Here is a 25029-nt window from a genome sequence, read left to right on the forward strand (position 1 = left end):
ATTTTGTCTTTTAATTGCGATTGTTATTTATTGATGATATAAGTAAAATATTAAAATTTTTATTTCAATCTATGTGAAACCGTTTAAATCATTGATTAATTATTATTAAAATGCTTTTATAAACATCATCGCAGTTTCGGACTGGAGAAACACCAAAAAAGTGTAACTGTCCTGATTTGAAGTGATGGATTATTACCTCACTTCATAACCAGGTTTAATTGTTGAAATTGGCTTCCATCATGTGATACACATAAGTGAATTCGATTTGCATGTTCTTAAACGCATGTTGTAACGTTTTTTGAGGAATTTAAGCGACAAATCGTTGGCTCTACAATTCGGGAATGGTACAGGGATGAGTTTTGTATGCGGCATCCTTAAGATATTCCCACAAGAAAAAATCAGGAGGGGATAAATCAGGAGACTAAGCTGGTCAAAATCTCTTCGAAATAATTTTTCCATGAAAACACTGATCCAAGAATGTCATAGTGTTGCTGGGCTGTATGAGCCGTAGCATTGACCTGTTGAAACCACGTGTACTCTAGCCGGTCTGCAGATATACTGTTTACAAATTGTTGCACCATCTGTATGTAGTGCTCACTGTGCCATGAAAGAATGTCACGAAGATCCGCAATGAATTTTCATGACTTGTCATGAAATGAAAACAGCTGTTAAAAAAGTTTTCAAAAAATTTCATGTAGTTATTATCTTTTATTCGTTAAAAATAGACTTATTTATAAGTTTAGCAAAAAATTAGTCCACATACTTTGTATAGAATAAAATAGTTCACATCAAAAATTTGTTTGAGTGTTTATCGATAATAAACTGATGGGATATCGAGATTACCTTATTTCCTAAATTATTAGGACTACCTTGCTTTATGTTATTTTGAGTTTTAGAAGTGTTCACAATACAATTTTCTAGACGTTTACAACTTCTATATTATTAGATCATCCTGTTTTGTGCGTGCATTATTCTAAACGAAAACGCTTGAATTTCCTTTTCCACTGTTCAGTTTCATGTCTTCCTTATTAATGATAAACAAATTATGTAACTTTTCTTCTTAACTACGTAAAGCATATAAATATGTTAATCTAAGTTGAGTTCAACAGCTGTTTTAAAATATATATTTTGTATTTGTAATAATAATGTAAATTAATTCAGTTCTGTTAAAGATGTAACTTAAATATGTAAGTCTAAATAAAATACCTTAATATAATACTTCTTAAAATATAAATAATGTATATGTACATCATAATTAACTTCAAAAATGTGGAATAAATTACTAATAATACAATATTAAAATAAATGAAATGTATCTAAATCTGTTTTAAATTACACATAATAAAATTATAATTGATCACACTGACTAAAGTATTTATTGAAAGATATTAATGATCCAGAGGCGGCCTAAGTTCTGAATACTGGAAGGTGCATTTAGGCACGGTTATTCGTACACATTTATATATATATGCATTTTTCAGATTTTTTGAAAATTTTTTTTTTATTATTTTTTTTATATTTTAGTTTGTAGCCTTTTCTTAAAATTGCAGACGTCAAATTATTTTTAAATAATGCATGTTCCATTGTTTATATTTCTCAGGTTGTAATAACTTATTGTTTCGCCGTAGAAAAATATTAAAAAAATGTGAACTGACTTTTACCCTTAAAATGTAAGTAAATTCATTTTACGCCGATTGTTTTTATGTTTGTTTTTAAACAAAGACTGATTATAAGCTTTTTCGGCTTACAAATAAATATGCACGATTCTATATTAAAAATATCTATACTCGTACTGTTTGTACATAGGCTATTTTAAAAACAAATAAGTAACTGTTTAAAGTAATATCGTGATTTGAGTTGTATTTATTAGTTTGAATTTCGAGTCGGTTTCAGTGATGAATTACAGGTAGTTGGTAACAAAAATATTATGAGAAATGGTGAAACAATCGATGGAATCACCATCGATTATGAAAGTCTTCTTGCTTATCTTTTTTTTATAACCTTTTGATCTTTTATTTTGACGCTGATGATAGTTTTTAAAATACTATGCGTCAGACTAATAGGTCAAAGATTAACAAGTAGTTTGCGGGTTAAGGTCATTAATAATTAAAATAAAGGTATTATTGACTTTTTTTATAATAAACCTTAGGTTTGGCGGTATATTATAAAAATATTTTCATAATTTAATGTAAATAAGTTTTTTACTGCTATTAAAAAAAATCTTCATAAACTTCTTGTAGTTAATTATTTTAATTCGTGAAAAATATATTTATTTATAAATTTAACAAAAACTTAGATACCATACACTGTATAGAATAAAATAGTTTATATCAAAAATTTCTTTGAGTGTTTATCGATAATAAACTGATGGGATATCGAGATGACTAAATTCTCGTATCAGATTATTATCGATAAACACTCATATAAATTTTAGGAATGAACTATTCTATTACACGACTTCCAAAAAAGGAGTGTATTGTATGTAAGGTGTATTGTATGTATGTTTGTTCCATCGTAGCAATTCAACGGCTGAACTGATTTAGATGTGTGACCCCTCCTTGGAATCCTTACGTTACCAGGAGTGTCTTAGACTATATATATATATACACTACTAGCTCTACCCGCCACGCTTCGGCACATTGTGGTTGCATGGATGAGAAATGAGAAATAAAACAAAAGCATACGTTTCATAGAAGTTAAATTTTGCAATACTTGTGGATATGATATATTTTTTGTTTTTCCACTGTCTGCGTAGATATAAAAGCTATCTGGTTTGCCGACTCGGGAACACGCAACATACAGTTGCCCATGTGAGAAGCAATCCGCATCTAAATCTAAACCACACAATTCTAAAGATTGACCTTGAGCTTTATTGATTGTGATTGCAAATGCCAATCGAATTGGGAATTACAATCTTTTAAATTAAAATGGTGTATCGCTCGGGATTATGGGTATTCGAGGAATGAGGACATCTTCACCTTTGAAAGGCCCCGTTAAAGTCGTTGCTTCCACTGTGTTATTCATCAATTTCTTAACTGTAAGTCGCGTGCCGTTGCAGAGTTTTGGCTGATTAATATTCCGCAACAGGATAATTGTCATTTTTTGATCGAACCGTTGCTAGAATCAATCTAATGAGGAATGTTTTTCCAGTTCCTCCTGGCGCATCCAAGAAGAAGGTCCCCCCAACTCCGTCATTTATCATTTGCATTATGCGATCATAAATGCCGTTCTGTTCACGCGTTAATTTGGGAACGTTTGATTGGACATATGACTGAAGATCACCAATGTTGTAACTCTGTTCACGGCGTAAATCCACATCAAATGAAGCAATCGCAGCTCGGGTGGGTGCTGGCATTCCCAATTGACTAAGAACTTTATTTGCAATAGCTAAGCACTTGTCTTCAATATTTATCAATGCTTCGTTGTAAATGCCTTCTGTAAATTCGATGGTCATATTGGTATTTTCTAGGCGTACTCTATGCAAAATATCCTCAGCCATATGCGAACGATATCTTTCCTATAACTCTGTGGGAGATGAAGGGAAGTAAGCGGTCAATATAATTGCGAATAATGCGCGAATTTGGTTTGGATGTGCAGTGTTACACGCGTCATTAATACATATATCCCACTGTTGGTCGTTTTCTAATAAATTCAGAGCTTGGTGAAAGGCGCAGCTCAATCACGACACGATCACACAAAAGTACCTCGATTAAAGTGAATATTTAATTCAGATTGTATAATAATCTGAATCAAAGGCAAGTGGATACGTTTTTTTTTTTTGTTAATAAACAATGTAATTGGGAACAGGTATTGTTTCACATGTGACTGCGGTTGTCGTTAGCTAGTATGGCGAGTGTTCCCCTCGCTTCCGGCAGATGGCGCGGTCACTCGTACACAGCTGACCGTTAAAAAAACTGTTTTCTCGCGGTCGCGGGTATGTGACTGATGCAAAAAATAGATAAAAACAATCTTTGATGCGGGTTATATATCGTAAAATTTGACCTCAATCAGTGCAGAACATTGAGTTTTTGAAGCGTACACAAACGAACTTAACATTTTTATATATAAAGATTTGTGGGCTGCGAAAAAAGCCCTTAAGTCGTGCGAAAAAACATATAATTTTAAATGCTTACAAAAGCAGAATAATGCTTACAAATTGCAGAATAATCAAACGGCGTTGATTTCAGATGTTAATAAACTGCTAACGAAAGTAGAAGTTGTGCTGCTTCTGTGTACAACGTGATTCTCGAGTATGAATCTACTAATGAATTACGGTCTCCAAAGAAAACAAAACCCCGCAGGTCAATTGGGAAAAAGGTGAGATTTTGATAAAAACGCGATTCGTAAAAAAATTACACGAATTTGAATTATTTAGAAATAGTTTATCGGTGTATTATGTCCTTTGGAAGAGAATTCTGTTATTGTCTTCGACAATGCTTCTTATCATTTAAACGAAAAGAATTCCAGCCGTGTTGTGTTATAGAAAAGCAATGACATCAAAATGTGGCTTAGTTCAAAAGGAATAATTTTTGAAGAGGTTTAAGTTAATGTTCAATCATTGCAAAGGGTTTCGCGTATTAAGTAATTATAGTCCGTATAAAATTGGTTTGATACACAACGCTATATTGGTAAGTCGTGTTTTTATTCGACTCCTAACGAATATGTTTGCCGGCCTCCGTGGCGCGAGTGGTAACGTCTCGGACTTTAATCCGGTGGTTCCAAGTTGGAATCCCTGTCAGGCATGGCATTTTCATACGCTATAAATCATTCATATCACCATCTGAAGCAATGCATAACGGTGGTTTCGGAGGTTAAAAAAAACAAAAAAAAAACGAATACTTAGTTGTGTGGTTTCAGTGTTACTATTTGTGAATTTTGTTCTTTGCTTTTACATAGCAAAGAACACTAAATGACCAAAAAACGATTGTTTGGTCATATATATGTAAAAAAATAACCTAACAAAGGATTTTTTGGTCATTATGTAGGGATATTATTTTCTGTGTATTTGGTTATTTCTACTTTTTTTGTTTGCATAGTCTTAAGTTTATCTGGACTATAAGAAAGTTGGGTGTTTTAATTTATTTACTGTAAGTCATCCTTCTTGGTGGCTTTTCTTTTTGTTTTGGTGTTTTTTTTAATAAAATACAGATGTTGTAGCTTGTGATTTTGTTTACATTGGCAACGGCTATACGGGCTCTTTGTGATTGGTCGTTGTGTTTGACAGCGGCCATATTGCATTGGTCTGATTGGTTTTCCTTTGTTTACATTTCCAATTAAAAATAGATAGATAGATTTATTAAAAATAGATGAAAACAATCTTTGATGCGGGTTATATATCGTGCTAAAATTTCAGCTCAATCGGTGCAGAACAATTTGAGTTTTTGTAGCCGTACACAAACGAACTTAACATTTTTATATATTTAGATATACATACATACACGAGGTCTGCTCAAAAAGTACATTTTTAAGTAAGCGCCAACGGAAATATTTAGTGACGTGCAGTTGGGCAGCAATGTGTTTTGCATAATTTCCTCTGTAACCACATGTTCTTTGATTGTTGATATCTCATTTAGTTTTCGTGTTATTGTTATTTGAGTGGGTAACAGTCGTAGCCGTAAAACCAGCTTTCGTCTCCCGTTATGATTCTTTGCATGCACGTTTCTTCGTCATCGGCTTGTTCAAGAAGTTTTCGACAAACTTCCACTCGATGTTCTTTCTGCCGTTCGGTCATCAAACGAGGAACAAACAATGCTGAGTTTTTTATGCGCAGTAGATGATGAGTTCCTTAGAAAAAGGTGATGAGTTCCTTAGTTCAATTGTTTACGGCGATGAAACGTGTATTTCGTGTTACACGCCAGAGAGAAAACGGCAGTCAAGTGAATGGCGTTATCCTCAGTCACCAACCAGACCAACAAAGGTCAAGCTTCAGCCACTTGGACGCAAACTGATGGCCACAGTCTTTTGGGATCGGTTTGGCATACTGTTGATTGATTTCATGCCTCGTAGAACGACTATAAACTCGGAAGCCTAGTGCGAAACTCTACGTAACTTACGGCGCGCCATTCAAAATCGGCGATGTGGGTGGCTGACCGACGGCGTCGTCCTGCTGCACGATAAGGCAGGTCTGACACGTGATTTACTGAAAACATTTGGATGGGAAATTTATGGTCACCCACCATATAGTCCGGACTTAGCTCCTTCTGATTACCATTTGTTTGGGAAATTGAAAGAATTTTAGAGCGGTAAGCAATTTGCAGGTGACAATGAACTTAAAAATGCTGTCCAAATGGACTAAATCAGTATCTGAATGGACTGGCGGCAGAAGAATACGACGACGGTATATTGAAGCTGGTGAATCGCTACGATAAATGACTGTCTGAATTCATGTGGCGATTATATTGAGAAGTTGTATAAGGTATGCGGTTTAAGAGAAATAGAAAATTTTTATAAAGTTTTCTGAATAACTTTTTTTTACAGTGAAACGATTTTTACTTTAAACCTCTCGTAAATTTCATTATAATGGATATTATTAATTATCCACTGAAAAAGAGTGTTAATATTTATCCTTGGAAATTTGTTAATAATTATTATATCACATGATATTTTATTTTTACATACGATTTAGTCATTATCTAATTGGTGTTTTTAACCAATAAATCTATTGCGCTATAATAATTTGATCGATTCAATATGCTATGACCTTACTGGTCCATTGTCAGTCAGCCAATCGTTGAAGTAAGTTATATAGTGTAGGCTTGTTATTAATATTATTATTATTACTGGAAGGGCAGTAGAACAGTGTTTCTACTCGGCGGTCAGCCGGTGTTAAGGTACTCTGGTATTCAGGTTAGTTAGGGCTGTTGTTGCGACTTCAGTTACGACACCCGCACCTACTTTTGTCTGACTTTCTTGACTCGACTTACCTATGCCTGTTCTCTTATTTGCCCTCGGTTATCAGATTTATTGAATGAACTTGAATGTATAACTCCCTCTTTTATCGTTCTCTCTCTTAATTTCTCTACCTAAGGTATCCATTATTTATTTAAATATGTTATTCTCTCATTTACAATCCAGCTTGTCATTAATTTAGTAAATATCTCTTCATTCAAAACGTTTGTACTTTTGGTGTTTATAATCGATGTATAAATATTGTTAGTATAATAATTTGTTTATTGTATAGCATTTAAAATATAAAAAAAAAATTATTTTTGTTTATAATTTAATTGTTTAAAGCGGTTCTAAGGTAAAGTTATTGGATCCATTGAACTTATAATCTACATAAATTGGGTTGATTTTACTAATTTTACGAATAATAAACGTATCACTGCATTACAAATTATTTTGATTTTGTAATTTAATACTGTAGGCAATTTACCATCCTTTTTTCTATATATAATTCAATTCTTTTCTAACATTTTACCATGTGCAAGTTTTGAATAAAGTTGGTAAAGTAAAATTTATGGAAAAAGGTCTAAGGAAAAGAGTTTACTGTTACTTAATAATGTTTTTAAACATTTAGACGATCGGTTTGAATATGGCGGCCATAATTTTTAAAATTGTAATCTCGGCGTTGATTAATTACATAAAGGTTTGTTTGCGGATTGTATTTGTTTAACGTAAATACGGATTAGAATACAGATGTGCAACTTGGCAGTACCGTTTAAGTGTATATTAATGTGGTTCAACTTATTTTTTACTGATGGTTTTTTCCTATAGTTTCTACTTACTTTTCATCCTTAACAACACGCTTTCCTTCCGTTGAGTAAATAAAGGAATATTTAATTTTTAAGAAACATTTTTCGTTTAAATTTTAAACGATAAGTAACATTTTTCTTAAATATACTTATTCAGCCTCAAAATCTAATATACAAATGCGAACGTTTGTGGCGGATCTGTCCGTTTGCAACAGCATGACGCGAAAACCAACCGATCGATTGCTTTCAAATTTTTAAACCATTCTGTTTCCCAGAGAAGATTTAAAGTTATAGATGGAGACCTTAGCCCCCTTGGAGGTGAAGTTGTGATTTTCTTCTTGGACAACGATAGTTTTTGATCTCGTTTTCCGACGTAAAAATTATAGACTGGCGTTTTATAACTTCTTTTTTGTTAGAGGTGGAGGAACCTCATTTACGGGCGTCGAAGCAGTGTTGGACTCGCTAACATATTCCGCTAGATGATATTAGGTGCGTATGTATTCCTGCGCACTACCGGCTAAACCTTCACCCCTGGCTATCCCCTTTCTGGTACATCTGGTGAGCATTTCATCAGGAAGGGGATAAAACGGGCGTTTTAATTATTAATATCGTTTTAAACTTTAAATTAAACTTAAATTTACGTATTGTTAAATACGTTTTAATAATTCCACCGATGCAAGTGGAATCCACTTGCATCGATGGAATCCTGACAGAGGCCAAACTGATGGCTGTGTTTGTGTTAAGTTTAGAGGATCTAAAAGACGACCTCCGGTAAAGCCCATCAGGGTTAGGAACGAAGGGGGTGATTTGGCGAACGGGATCGTCAGAAAGCGGGTGTCTTTCCCTACGGAGGTCTGGATTTCTTTTTAATACAGTCTCACGAAAAGGTTGCCTGAATAATTTCTTTGGGGTTCTTGTAAATGTTTGCATTAATAAAGCGGCATTTTTATTACCTGTAGAGGTTTTTCTTCGCCCAGACCTCTCCTCTCACTGCTCCGTTAGCTTCAAACTTGTTACGAATTCTTGCAGTTGTTTTTCTCTATCCTGGTGATGTTCCAAATTCCAGTGCTCTTTGAATCACTTTTACTCTTTTTCTCTTTTGAATACTCTTTTCTCTGTAAAAGAGATTCAAAGCCATTCTCAGATTCAAAGAGATTCTCTGTGACTATTCAAAAGCCATTACGTTGGTAAAAAGGTAACTGAATTTCAGCCTTGTTTATTACGGAATATCAAGCGATTATTACATCCAATCAAGCGATGAGTGAAAACAATATTTTAAACTATTAGCTGATTTGTCATTTCTGTTCCTATTCTTTATCTAGCTATAACTAAGTGAAGAGTATATACATTTATTTGGGACATTCTGTTTGCAGTACATAATAACTGTAATGTCAAGATGAGGGATCACAGTTTACCAATCGATATCTATTTATTATTAATTGTGTTAGTAATGTTAAGAATTTGACCGAAAAGTATTGATGATTGATGATTAATGTCGAATACATTAATATAAAAATCGTACAGTTATTATTGAATGAAGTTAATCGTAATTACGTAAGTTCTTTAAAATTGAATTTAATTAAATATAAATATTTAAATGTAATTTGTTTACTGTTAAAAAGGTTGTTTCATGTTTTTAATCCCTATTGAATAGCTGTTTAATAAAACTACCGTCTGCAGAGAATGGAATAAATTACTGTATTTAGTTAAATATTACGTTAAAATAACCCTTCTCTCTCCCACAATTGGTCTTCTTTATAAAACATGCAAGTTCAATGCCGTATTTAATTTCCATTCTTTTATTTATTTGTTTTTTTATTTTATATAAACTTCATTATAAAAATGATCGTATATTTTATACGTACAATTTTTCCCGCATTAAAATATATATTTATATACGTGTAAAAGAACGTATTTTTTGTTTGACTGAATTCCGTTTGTTATTAGGACAAGAAGAGTATGGTTTCATCATCCGACATTTCGTTTGTCCGTTTTGTTTTAAATTTAATGCGGTTATATCCTTTCTTTATACGTTTTGTATTTATAAAAAAAAGAAAAAATATAGCCTAATGTAGCAAAGATGCTTGGTTACTCAACAGCTGCCATCGACTACCCTGCCCCGTTATTCTTGTCTTAAGAGTAACTGAACTGGCATGATTTCGAAATAAGGGCGGAATAATTTCTCAGTTACTAAGCTGTATAGCTGTAGATGCCAATAACTTACGCCATGTTGTACTGTGACGTCATTCTAACTTAAGTAAGTGTAATGTAACGTATTATTACATTTAATTGTATATAAAATGTATTATTATTATATTTATTGTTAGTCTATACCTACTTCTATTTTACTTTGTTTTTTGTTTCTTTCTTAAATTAAACTTCAATTATCGTATAATACTTTATATATTCTTTTTCCACCGTAACTATTATACGTTTAAATTTTGATGTAATAATAATATGGCTTATTATATATGCATTATAAATAATTTATATGCAATTACATTATACTATCACTTGGTAATTTTCTTCTCTCGGTATCATGAGTTATTAAATTATTAATAAATTGAACTTTTCATTGTTAAAAGTAAACTTACTTTCAAACTTAATGTGGATCGATCGACTTTCCTTAAGTTTTTGACGACTGCAACTATTTCCATGTTTTATTTACAATAAGTAACGTAATTATATTTATCATATTGAGGATATGTTTTAGAATCAGTCGGTTGCCCGTATTAAATTTAATGAGAAGCTCACTAGCATATTGTATTTTATGACTTTACCGAGGAAATATAATGTTGGAGATTTTTTGTAACCAATTTTAAGTTATAATCTATGATAATTCTCAATTTCATTACAATAAAGGAAACTCAAAAAATTATTTTAGTTTTTTTTTTTTAATTATTATTCAAAATATTGTAAGTGCTATTTATTTTTTGGTTTGGCTACCTATACATTTTATATTCAAACATTTATATCTAAGACTAAAATTTTTCATTTAAATTGTAATGAAATTCTGTGGATTAGTGTTAAGAAGTAGTGGAATGTCTGTAAGTTAGTTAATAAAGAAATAAACTGTATTAAATTATGATTTTTTTTAAAGAGTGGGGATGTAACGTATTCATCAATTATGCTTTATTTTTTGTTTTTTATACATTTTTTTCCATGTTACATTGTAGGCTGATCAAACAGATATAAATAACTATAAAAAATATTTATAATAACTTCTTATAAGTAAAGTAAAAAAAAATCTCTCATACATGCGATATCGTGATAATGAAATCCATCAAATTAAAAAAAAAATTTATAAGCAATAAAATACTTTCTTTCAATACTTCAACACATATATATGTATATATTCCCGTTACGTTTTAATCTTTACATAGAACAAGTCGTTAATGATGTTAAAGAACAATTTAAATCCGGAGTAACAGTACAAGGTGAAAAGATAAAGATGCTACGATTTGCTGATATAGTAATTCTAGCTGAGAGTAAAAAATATTTAGAAGAAGCAATGAACGGCTTAGATGAAGTTCTACGCAAGAACTACCGTATGAAAATAAACAAGAACAAATCGAAAGTAGTAAACTTGAACAAATGAAATGTAGTAGAAAAAATTGTAGATGGACCACTAATACTAAATATGGATCACTATACATAAATATAGGAAAAGAAAAGATTTTGAAGGTTAAAGAATTTTGTTATTTGGGAAGTAGAATTACTAAAGACGACGAAGCAGGAGTGATATAAAATGTCGAATAGGACGTGCGAAACGAGCTTTCAGTTAGAAATATAATTTTCTTACATCAAAAATGAATTTAAACGTCAGGAAAACTTTTGAAAGTATATGTCTGGAGTATATGGAAGTGAAACTTGGACGATCGGAGTACATGAGAAGAAAAGATTAGAAGCTTCGAAACGTGATGCTATAGGAGACTGTTAAAAATTAAAGGGGATAGATGAAATAACAAATCAAGAGGTGTTGCACCATATTGATGAAGAAAGAAGCATTCGCAAAAATCTACCTAAAAGAAGAGACAGACTTATAGGCCACATCTTACGGCATCCTGGAATAGTCGCTTTCATATTGGAGGGACAGGTAGATGGGAAAAATTGTGTAGGCAAGCAACGTTTGGAATATGTAAAATAAATTATTAGGGATATAGGATGTAGGGAGAATACTGAAATAAAACGTCTACCACTAAACAGGGAGGCTAGGAGAGCTGCATCAAACCAGTCATATGACGACAAAAAAAAAAGTACTATCTAGAACCTAAACTATTGTAATCGATGTGTACTTATCCTGTTTTTCCGTTTGTAGAGCTACTGCAGCTCTACAAAAGGAAAAACACAAACTGCTTATGTTATTGTAAAAAATGGAAGAAATTCATTATAATTTAATAAATTAATGCAAATAATTTTTAAAATTGATTATAACCATCTTCCAAAAGTAATTTTCTGCGTTTTTATTAATATTTAGATTCAGTAAGACTTAAAAATCTCTACTATGAATATTCATTTATTAAAAAGAAATATTTTTTTTTTTTTGAGGCAGGGCCCGCCCGCCTTCCCTACCTCACACAAACCCACTCCATCGCAGACTAAATTTTTAAACAAAATATTCGTTACTAAGGTACTGCATTAACAATATAAGATTTATTCATTGTTTTTTATATATTTTTTAACTAAGTTTCACTAGGCGATTTTTAACAATTAAAACATTTTACACTAAATTAAATTAAAAAAAAAAAAAGAATTATTTCAGAAGATACTTATTTTTAAATATTTTAGGGACATGAACTGATAATCACACTCTATAAAAATAATTCGTCTTTTAAAGATGGATTTAAAAAAAAATATTTACAATGATTCAACGCAAGAAAAGCTTAAAGAAAAAAATCTTTAGAACTATGGGATCGGTTCGTCCCATAATGAATATAAATTTACAGTATTACAAACACACACACACACAAAAAAGTATGTACATATATAAACATATAACTGGTGAGCAACTTAAAACAGAATCGAGTATAAAAATGAATAAAACTACTTCTTATTTGTTCTGTTTAATTGTTTTCTAAACAAAAATAATAACTTTTAGCAATTTTTATATAAGGAAAAGAAAAAAGTTGGCAGAGTATTGCATGATTTTCCCAGCTTCGCCGATCGACTCATACATTTTTTTTTTTGCGTCAAATCGATGAAGAAAAAAGCATTTGGAAAAATATAGTTAAAAAAAAGAGACAGACTTATAGGGCACATATTAAGGCATCTTGGAGTAGTCGCTTTAATATTGAAGCGACAGGCAGAAGGAAAAAATTGTGCAGGCAGGCAACGTTTGGAAAATGTAAAACAAATTATTAGGGATGTAGGATGTAGGGGGTATACCGAAATGAAACGACTGGCGCTAGTTAGGGAATCATGGAGAGCTTCATCAAACCAGTCAAATGAATGAAGACAAAAAAAAATACATATATTTGTATGTATGTGTATATTTATTTTTTTATTCTCCTGATGATGGCGTGAAAACCGAAAGCGTTTGAGTTTTTTGAATTAATTAGGGTAAGATAAAATCCTAACATATGTTTTATTAATTTAATTATTCATTAGTAATTAATTATTAAGCCAGATATATTTATAAAACAAAATTTAGTCTTTAAGACATATTGCAGGCATCAAAATAGTACTGGTATGTAATTAATAATTATGATGTAAATAGTTCAGTTTATTTCTAACCTCAAAAATTAATATTAGTTAATGTTCTGTATTGCGTAACAGAATACATTGAATCAAATTTTCAATGAAATATTTTTTAATTTTATTTCTTGACCGGGCATAAAAAAGTACACTGCATATCACGTTGAAAACTTAAGTGCGTTTGTTTTGTTTTATTTCTGTACTGTAATTTGCAAATGATTAAATGTATACAGCAAAATTTCGAACATTTGCTTGAAACTTGTAGTAAATATTATAGGTAGTATTATCATTTAACCGATACAAAATTTCGAATGTAGAAGCTTCTTTGATTTAACTTAATAAAATTATTCTTTTAATTTTTTTAAAAATAAATATAATAATTGTCACTGAGGAAGAATCTACGAAAGCATCTACGCAAACTTGTATAAGAATTTTTATTTTATGTAATTTTAAAGGTTTAAGCTACGAGAAACAAAATTTTCTTTCACTTAATTTAATTATTGTGTATTATGTTATATTTTGAGAGAGAGCTGTATTTTTTTATAGAATTACTTTACTGTAATTGTAGATAAGAATGATATACCTATTCAAAATATCAATCAAATAACATTCATCAGATTATCAATCATAATTTTTTTATTTTTAAGTTTTAATTATTAAATTATTTAAATATAGATTCATTTAAATTATTTATTATTATTATCATTATCTTGGCTTGAACAAAAATTAATTACATGTTGGATTGGGAGTTATTGTTTTGAATTAAGGAATATCAAATTAAATTGGAAAGAAGTAATGTCTGCTCATGGATTTCTGATTATAAATATGTAACGATATGTGTTTATTTAAACAATCAAGCAACTATTTTTCATATCACTTATTTCTTAATTCAGTCGTTTTAATATGATAAAAAGTTACTTATAAAACCAGTTAACATTTTAGAGACAATATTTTTTTTCCATTTACAACATTTTTGAAATATTCTTCTAAGTTACATCTTTTGTGCACGTGTGTTATGCGTGTGTCGTGGAAAAGATGGTTCACGTAATTTTATTTGTTTAAAGCTATTCATTACAGTAAAATATTTGTTTTCTTGTACAAATATGTGATTTGTACAAACATTTAGTGATTTTTATACAATTTTATCAAATAACAAAGGTTAATTAGAAAATTATGTGCGGTGTAATATTTGTGCGCCTTTTACATTTGTAAAGTGGAACTTAGTTCATTATTTACATGATTTTTTTTTTTATATTTTGCTAGTTTTAAATTTAAATTATAACAATTTTTTTTATAACTAACGTTATTATTTTTATCGTCATAACGATCATTTGACATTTTTTTTTTTGTATAAGTATTAATATTTAGAGGCAGCATGTAAAGGACTGAATAAACAAACAATTGAATAGGTTTTAAAAATTTATTGCAGTTTTGTGTTTTAATAAATAGTGATAATATGAGCGTGATGTTGATGGACTAGTTGTTTATGTGAAGATTATATTTAATGGTGGTAGTATGCTGGGGCGGCGTATGCGGCTGGAGCGGCGTATGCGACTGGAGCTGCTACTTTAGCGACTGGAGCGGCGTAAGCGACCGGGGCCTTGTAGACGGTTGGTGCGGCGTATGCGACTGGAGCGGCGACTTTAGCGACGACTGGAGCACCGGCGGGTTCCTTGTGTACGACGGCGTTGAATCCGTTGACCGGGTCGGCGGTGTATTCGACGGTCCTCTTGGTGCCATCGGGTTCGATAAGGCTGTAGCTACCTTGGACGACATCTCCTTGACGGCTTTCTTGTTGGCTCTTTGAGTCGCCGGTCAATACATCTTGGATGTCGTAGGCGTAGCTGTAGCTCGGGTTTGGGTCGTAGTCAGCGTCTACGGCTTTAGCGGCGTAAGCTACTGGAGCGGCTACTTTAGCGACCGGGGCGGCGTACGCTACCGGAGCGTGGGCGTACGCTACCGGAGCATGGGCGTATGCTACTGGAGCACCAGGGGCGACTACGGCGGGGGCACCTATGACTCCGGCCTGGGCGGCGGCCACGAGGGCGGAAGCGAGGAAAAGGATCTGAAAGCAAAGATTACATTTTTACTAAAATATCTGTTACGCGTAATACATGCAATAACGTTAAATATGCGGTTCTTATACTCGATTGTCTGGCATAAACTTTGATATTTTATTTAGCTACGATCAAGTTACTATTGTCTGCGGTTGGCGTCAAGCGAAAGTTGAAAGTCGAATAATCTATTTACGCTTTCTGTTTAAAGGCGGTTATATAATAACTTAGGTGTCTGCTCCAAAAAAAAATTATTCTATTGATTTTAATTTTTTAACTAACACACAAAATTAAAAATATATCTTTTTTTGTTTATGGTACTTTATTTGTAATCAAATAAAGGAAATTAATTCCTCTTTTCAAAACTTCTGCGCTGTATATTCTATTCGAAATAAAGTATAGTTATAAATTTTACTCAAATTTTGTGCCTTAAATTAAATGCATTTAACATTAAAATTAAGTGCTGCTTTAGTGATTTTGAGTTTTTAAATTTGGCAATCAGTATTTCATTATTTTTTAAATTAAGTTTATTTAACTGGCAAATTCAAATGTTAAATTTTTTTTCATATTAAGATATTATTTTGTTTTTTTTGCTAGTAAGATAAATTTCAGTTTATATTAATTAATTATTAGTGGTCCCAGCGTTATTATTACAAAGTAATGTTATTCATTTAAAAAGATCGGATAAAACTTTTCCATTTACAACACTTCTCACTTCCAACTCCCTTGTTTTTCTCTTTTCCTTCCTACTACAGGTAAAATGGGTGCTAAAATTTATTTCCAGTACGCACTGATTTTTTTTTTATTCTTCTCGAAACTGTCCTCAGATACGTCAGAAAGCATCGACAGATTTTCAAAGTGATTTTCCTGTAATAACCTTGAGTAAGTGAGTAGAGAATAACCTAAGAGTAGTTAGAAATAACCTTGGAAAGTTCCTCAATTAAGTAATAAATGGGATTTTTTGAAAGAGTCATAGAGGAGTTTCAAGTTTGGGATCAGATGACGCTTGATGATATATCTCTGTCATTCTGAGCAGAATAAAAAAAAAATGAACCGAATCCGTCCAGTAGAATCCCATACGGACCGGAAACAGGTTTTCAGCACTTTTTAAAGTTCACTTTTTAAAAAAAAATAATTTTTTTTGTGTTTATATGAACGTGAACTTTATTTAAAAAAAAGTATAATATAATAAATAAAGGGAATAAATTTATTAATTTATTTATATTACCTCAGTTTATCCTTAAATAACAACCAGTTCATTGAAATGTTAATGACTCGAGGTCGTTTGTAATATTTTAATATTAATTTGAAATTAATTATATTAGTAATACAATTTAATTCGAATTTTTAATACTGCCTTTGATCAAATTAGATAATAATAATAATAATGAAAATTCTGTTTTGGTTGTATTGAACCTTATACTTTAAAATGATGTTACTAATTTTCTTCTTTTTTTTAATAATTAGAAACCTCATATATATATATATATATATATATATATATATAAAGATTAAAATGTTAACTAGAAATGAAGAGCAAAGAAATAAAAGTGAATTTATAAAAACAATTCTGTCTTTTAGTTTTTAAAAAACTTGTTAATTCAATTTCAAATTGTTATTTATCGTTTACATTAGCCTACATATAATAAGCAGCTGCGATTATTTATTATAAGCAGTATTGTATTATAATATTATATAACGTGCTATAATGTGTTGTTGCCACCCGTTATGAGTTCTACATTGCTTATTGTGTAACATTTGATACGATTTATTACCTTTGGTTCTGTTATAATGTATTATGTTTGGGTGTTTATAATTTACATAATTTGTATGTTTATATAGAAAAAAATGTGCGTCTTATGAATTGAAAAGAGTAAATTCTTAATGTACGAGAGGACAAGAAAATGTTTATTTTATAAAAATAACTATTGCTATTTTCCGTGTTCTGGCTAATTTTATTTGTTTAGTTTAGAATTTAAAAGAAATTTATTAATATATATATATATTGATCGTAACTTATCAAATTATTAATATAAAAGTGCTTATATTTTCATTATTATGATCTTGAACGTGTTTTTATAAATATTTTAATTGAGAAAATAGCTTATTTGATATTATCAATGAAAAAATTTCACCCCAGTTGTCATACCCGATATTAATACGATTTTTATTTTGTATAATATTAAATTACGAATATTTTCGTAGGAATTTCCAGTATTTGACCTCTCTGTATTCTGAAATTCATGTTTAATATAAAATCATTTTGCTTGATTTCTTTGGTTAAATTTGAGTTTTATACAAATTTTTTGGGCTGCTAAGTACAATTTTAACATTAATAATTAACATAGAAGCGTATGAAGGTAAGATAATCCGGCAAATGTAGGTAGAATTTAGCTTTATAATTTAAATAAAAATAATATAAATTATTCGTATACTTATAATATTCTGTATTATTAGGTTTAAAATAAACGAAATTAATGATGATATAGTTTGTAGATATTATAATTAAAATTTATCATTTATTGCAATTAACTTAATCAAATTAATTATCATAGATATATACATAAATTGTACTTTAAGAATTATTACCAATTTTATATATATAAAATTTACGATTATGAAAAGAAAAAAAAATTTTTGCGCTATGATTTATAATGCACAATAAGGCCTAAGAATATGTCGAACCGCAGTTACTAATTACACTTAACAATGAAAGTTAAAAATGTTAGATTATTTATAAATGGAATTTATAAAAAGAATTTTATTGGTATATTTACTTATCATCTTTTTTTCCTCCTGTATATAAATAAACTTTACATTTTTTATACAGAACTATATTTTCTTCGTAGTAAATCTAATTTTTTTTAAAAAATCACTAGATTTATTAATAATTTTTTGAAGTCTAAATAGTGGACGAACGATGTAATTTCTAAAAAAAAATTATTGTTTTATAAAATTCATAATTGTACAAATTTCAAAACTGTGGCATTATCAATTTTAAAATTTACACATTTTCATACAAATTTCAAAATGGGGTGAAATAATTTTTGGTTTATATATAGTATTAAAAATGACATTTCTCTTTTTTAAAGGTTTTCAACACATTTCTTTCACCAATCGAATTGAACAAATTGGAAATAATTACCAATTAAAAATTATTTTCTAATCTGTAAATAATGAAGTCAAGCTCATAGTCGGGAGTAAATTACTGGTACAATAAATTAGTTTTATTTATTGTACCAGTAATTTAATCATAATATTTTTTCTAAAATATTTATAACTAATATTCTTCTTGCATATTTGTTCTAAATAATAATTCATTGGTAAATTTTTAACTTTTAATTTTTCGCTTAAATTATAATTTTTTTTTTGTTATGAAAGAGCGAGTAACAATATCTACGGTCATTACCCCATATAATCTTGTTACAGCTTGATTAATTATTAGAATTTAAAAAAATATATTCCATTTATGTTATTAAATTCTTTTAAAGTTAAAATTTCAAATGATAATTAAATAGAAAACTGTAATGTATAAAATTGCAATTAACATGGTGGATGATCCATAAATATTTAATTATTGCATTTATATAATTAAAAGTAAAAGAAGAATTTCGAAATAGGTTTTCTATATAGCTTACGCTTTGATTGCAATTCCTTATTTTAATCGTAATTTTTATTTTTATTTTGAGCTTTTTATTATTTTGTATAAATCAAATCATGAAGTTTTAATGTATTTCATTGAATTTTTTAATTAATAGTTTTTAATTATATTATGTTAATACAGTTTAAATTGCTTTAATTTTATATAATCTACGATCGTTTAAATAAATTACAAAAAATTACATATACACATTGCATATTGTTACTTACTTGATAAACCATAGTTGATGTCTTAAGACTCGTGTAAAACTGTCTGTACCTGTCAGGGTAGCAAAGGGCGACATATATAGTGTGAATCTGAAGAGGACACGCCCAGGCGTTGTAGTAAGTACGGTACACAATATATTCTACGTATCGAAAGAGGACCTTGACATGCGTATGTGTTGGTGCCCTAGATTAAGGGGGAGATCGCCTCGCCTCCTTCTTTCTGCATTCCGTCCCCCGCAAGGTCCTCCCTTATTGGACCTCGCCCTCTGTGGAATCACTTAAGCCGGTTAAAAATTACCGTGTACTTAAGTTTTCAGTTTATCGCTTGTCCGATTCTAAAACCTAAAAATTGGATGTCGTTCTGATTATTTGACTTGTTTGTTTGTTTATTGCAACAGTCGACTAACTCATCTCTGTTACTTAATCACCAACTTTCTTTAATCGATATCTAATATGCTATGTTTTAAATGTTAAACTTATTAGCTGAATATTCTTTAAATTTGTTTAAATCTTACGTGATATTTTTGGTGAAATAAGGTATTGATCAAAAGTCATCCTTGAGATTATTGCAAAAATTATTACCTTGTAATTATATTTTGCAAATTGCGTTTAAAGACCTTGTTATATTGTGTGGGTTAAACAGAATACTTCCTTTTATAATTTTGATATAACATTGAAGGTAACTTTTCTAATTGGATATTTTGTACCCCATTTTTTGTTTATTTTACTCCAATATTCATAAGGATAACCTTATATAATTATATAATGTAGATACAATAAGTGCTTTAAGGTTTACTATGTTAAAACATACGTTTCGTTTATTTTTTAATGTTTGTTTAGTTCGTTTTTCGATATTTAAAAAAAATTTTTTGTGAGTAAATTGTTTTACAATTTGTATCGTTCATTTTAAGGATACATAGACATACAAATTATGTCCATTCTGTTATATTTACGGGTTTTGTGCTTTATTTTATAAAATAATATTTTGTATATCAATGGTGTTCTTTTGTTTGGCTGTTCAACCCTTTACTGTTTATTTTTTTTTTCAACATTTTGAGAATTTGTTTGTTCGTTTTTTTCTACGTGTTTCTTTCAGTGTTTAAATATGTTATAATTATTACTATCCTTTGTTTGGTGAATATTTCCGCTTAAATATAAAAAATCCCTTTCGGCACGCCGGAAGGCGGAGATAGATTTTACCAGTGCTAAGTAGAGGATTAAAAAGATTTCCACCTTAAAGTTAACAAAAACTTCAAATTTACTCAATACGACAATGGTTGCATGTGAAAAAAAGTTTCAGTTGTTTAGCATACGACAAGCCCCATCTTAAAATTCCAACAAAATTTTGTTCATTCCTTGCCGTAAGGGTTGGTCCTATCAAAAATGATTTCAGACAAAAGTTTTAGCTAATGGTTAGAGGACTTTACTTAAACCGATCAATATTGTGCCTATTAAGGGAGGGATTTCTTTTGCCTTCTAATCCCAATTTTTCCATCCCCTGGAACAATGGTTGATAATATCAAAAAATCTTTACTTAGATAAGCTTTTAGGCCCTTATCCAAAGAATAGTAGGAACTTTAATTCGATATTTTACTTAATAATAAAGTTATAGCGATATATATATTTTTTTTGAAAAGGTTCTATCAGCCATCAGTTACTGAAATCTAGTGTCCTCAAAAATAGTCCTTACCGCATAGTTTGGAACTGGCTAAACCTTCAACAATAAATTTCGATCGACAATTGTGTTTATTACTTTATTTTTAATTCGTTTTCGTTACAGAATTCAGTTTTTTAAACTCTGTACAAAGTAAGCGAAATCTGCTGTTAACAGAATTATTATTATGATAAACGTGCTGGGATTATATTATCCAACATGTTATGGGGTAGTTTCTTTTTAACATACGATTATTATCTCGAGGTTAAGTACATTTTGGTGAAAATTTCTCCGGGGAGACTTTATTAGTGATATTTTAAGATTCCCAAACCCTTACCACCAACTCAAAATCAAAAAAATTGACGAATGAAAGGGTTGCTTTTTTTTGGAAACCAGAAACCCAAGTGCAGTTTGATAAAAACTTAACTTAGACGATTTTGAAGATTAATAGTAGCTTAAAACAATGTTTTACTCTCCGATCTCCTCTCTTCAAAAATATATTACTGGCCTAAATGCCAAATTTTTCGATTTTTTAAATAATAAATACAATTGTAATAAAAAGAGGAGTGTAGAAGTCGCATGGTGCTCAGTCTTTTTTTATGGTAAGGGTGTTAAGAGGGGGTAATTTTGGGTAACAAATTACTTCGTTAAAAAATCGGGTGGGGCTATGTCGGGGCGCACGGCCGTTGGTTTAACGTGAAAGTTAAACTGTCTTGCATACAGTTCCTCAGAGCTACAGACCTACCAACTTATTTGTAGGGTTAATGGGTGAGCTACCATCGTACTTTTTTTGAACAAAACTGTAAGTCTCCAATGGAAAACCTTAGTTCCTTCATTTGGCCAACTCTACAGATAAATTAGTCGGTATGTATGTTAGCGAGTCACTTTTGGTGTATTGGATTGAAATAAAAACGAGACATTGATTGCGAACTAAATTCAATTTTATCATAAAACAGACAGTAAATGGTACATGATATTTATTTCGACTAATATTCGACGACAGTTTTGTTCAACATTGGTCTGTGATATGAGAAGTTAAGAGACATAAGGCGTAATATCAACATAAACGTGCCTGGTGAACGTTCAATCGACAGTGGTGTTGGTTCTGTGGGTACGTAGTTGAAGCCGAATTTATTCTTCATGAAGTTAATAAGGGAGCTGTTGTGTCGTGGATCGCTATTGAAATCGCCATAGAGAACGAACGGAGTGTCCAAGTCTGGTCGAGAGATTGGTAATAATTTCGTCAAGTTCGCTGAATATGGCAGGACCGAATAATGAAGACAAAGCTTAACATCTTCGACCGACGCTTTGTGATTTATATCTACAGCACCGAGGATATATACGCTCCAAGTTAGACCAAAAGGATTGTTTTTAAATCCCGTTTTGAAGCATTTGTCTGCTGCACGCCAGTGGTATAGTGGCATCGCATCGCTTCGACTGATGTTGATATCCATCAGCCTGGAGACGAGTTCGATAGATGTATGGGTGTTATGTTTACTCGTTATCTCCATTAGTTCGGGTATATCAGCGGTAGAGGTGCGCGCCATTGGCGTCGTTCACTGAGCGCGCCGTGCCACCTTTGCGACGCTCCTAAAACAGTCTCGCTCGCTCGGCACCGGACATTGGAGTACCTGCGCGTGGCCCACAATCACCCTTTTCCAACTATATGCGTAATTCATATTTCCGGCTGGCTTTTGCGTAGGCTGAGGCTAACATATTGAATTTTTATACTTTTTTACATGTTTACTTTAAGCTTTTACAGATGTTGTCCAAAATACACTTATTACTACTTAAGTCGATCTATCTCGACAAACTGTAAATACAAACTCACAAATCACCGCGCTATCACGTCTTAGTCGTGAGCTACACTGAGTGGAAATGGGCGAGAGCGCTAGTTTTGGCGGATCTGCGTTGTGCCCCTTAACTGCCAACCCACTCGCCAGTGATGCAAACTCAAAGTCGTATTGGCGATCGTGTAAGTTATAAAATGAAATCGCATTTACGTTTCTGAGATTAATAGTTAGGGAGTTATTAAGGCAGGTCGATATAGACCTCGTTACGCTACAGATTTCTGTTCTGCTACCCGTATGTTTCGATGTGATTTTAAAGACGTTTCACGTCAAAACGATCATTATGGATTTTGAAAAAAAAAAATTTTTTTTCTTTAGTAGATTTTTAATTAGAAGATAAGTTTAAGTATAATTTTTAAATATATCATCTAGTTAATGATAAAATTTATGCTGTATACAAATGACAAGCTAAAAAAAGTTCAGTAACAGTGTTACCCGTTTTTTCGAATAAAATACTAGAAAATTAGTTATAAATAAAAATTTTATTAGCAGTTCTGTTTAGTTTTATTCATCACCCGTAGTTAGTAACATCGGTTTGAATTTATAGACAGGTAAGCATAGTAAGATAAGTTTTATATTATATGCATTATTTTTCCCAATTAAGAATAAGTATACCTTTTTTTTACATAATGGCTATCCAGTTGTAATTTATACAATTTATGATAATTTAATTTATTTATTTTTATTATGGATTTCTTTTATTTTTTTTTTTATTTTAATTCACAATGTAATTTTCTCTATTAATATTCATCGCTTTCTTTTCGTTTTTATTTACGAACCATATACTATTATTGTAAAATTAGTATTAAATTGACTTTAGTTTAAAGGAAGCCTTCAATATAAGTTTCTTATATAATTTTTCAATTAAAAAATGTAGAAAATATCACAATTTTATTGTATTTCATGAATCAACCGCGTATTGACGTATAGTTTGAATACTTTAACGCTAATTTGTTTGATCTTCAGTCTCGACAGCTCTGGTGCTTGAAATTCAGCTTGGGTTTTTTTTGTAGCCTATACATTTATCTATAAAAAAATTTAAAAAAAGATTCATGGAAATCGGTGCAGTTGTGCAAGCTGAAAGAAGAGATTTACACGTTTCACAACTGATATATTTTTAAAAAATTGTATAATTTCTTCTTTTTTCTAAAAAAATAACATGTTTTTTTGTAGTCCATACGTCTCTACTAAAAAAAAAAAAACAAATCATCATAATCAGTGCAGTACTTTTCGCGTAATGAACAAATAAAACGCGTAATGAACAATAAATTAATATGATATAATTAAAAATGAAGAGAGAATTGTTTGAATGAAATAGTGTGAAATGAAATACGTGTGTTTGCAAAAAAAGGACGCTTGAAACAATTTTTAATTTTCGAGTAATGTGTTAAATATTTAATTCTTATAAGTATATTTTATTCAATGTCGATTTATAACATTTTTTTTTTGTAGGAAGAAAGAGAAAGGAATGTAGATAATACATTAGTGTGTGTATGTGTGTTTTAATGATTGGTGAATTAATGAAAGTGAAATAATACCGGAACCGTAGGTATTTTATTTAATTCATTAATATATTAAAGTACATTACCACCAGATTATTTGTTATGTACATAATTCAGTTAATACGGTAAGGTACACTGGTTGAGAGCGTTCAGTTCAGTGGCAAGAGGACAACCTTGATGAAGGCCGTCCCTACGACCTTACCTTCACCGACCGACCAAGCTCCAGGCTTTATGTTCATGCTTGTCCGATTGAGTCTCAGTTGTCCTCACTTCGTCTTGTTGCTGTTACAGTATTATTATACAGTATTGTTTTAGTTTTATTGTTACTTTTTCCTGTATGGAATCCTTATCTGATGTTATTAAATCGTTAATGACATTTATATAAAAGAAGATTTTTTTTCTCATGAAAAAAAATCTTTAATAAATGAAAGGAAAGATAAATTTGTTTTAACAAATTTTATTTTTATTAATTTTCGTATCTTGCTTTTTTTGTGAAAGGATATAATTTCTAGCCGTTAATTCTGTATTGACCGCTATAATTTTGCTGGAGATGGTATTGTAATGTAATACTTCAAGTTCGGTTTTAGTTTATATGATACTATACTTCCTCAAAACATGTTATAATCTACTTTTTATTTCACTTCTTCCGTGTTTGTAAAAATCAAAACAAACTTAATATTACTTTCAAAATATTATTTTTTATTTTTCCTTAAT

At 30.6% G+C, this 25029-nt stretch overlaps 1 protein-coding gene across 1 annotated transcript in view; it reads right to left on the reverse strand.

Moving 5' to 3' along the window:
• Nucleotides 1–14794: 14794 nt before the first annotated feature.
• The window catches only part of LOC142328338 (uncharacterized), a 94647-nt gene continuing 84412 nt past the window's right edge, over nt 14795–25029 (reverse strand). Inside the window, exons 3-4 of the mRNA XM_075372044.1 lie at nt 19313–19399; nt 14795–15453 (exon numbers count right to left, since the gene is read on the reverse strand). Coding sequence (XP_075228159.1) covers nt 14890–15453; nt 19313–19399 — 651 coding nt within the window. The 3' untranslated portion in view covers nt 14795–14889. The remainder of the gene's footprint in view (nt 15454–19312; nt 19400–25029) is intronic.

Source organism: Lycorma delicatula, chromosome 7 (assembly GCF_047948215.1).
Source record: "Lycorma delicatula isolate Av1 chromosome 7, ASM4794821v1, whole genome shotgun sequence".
NCBI lineage: Eukaryota > Metazoa > Arthropoda > Insecta > Hemiptera > Fulgoridae > Lycorma > Lycorma delicatula.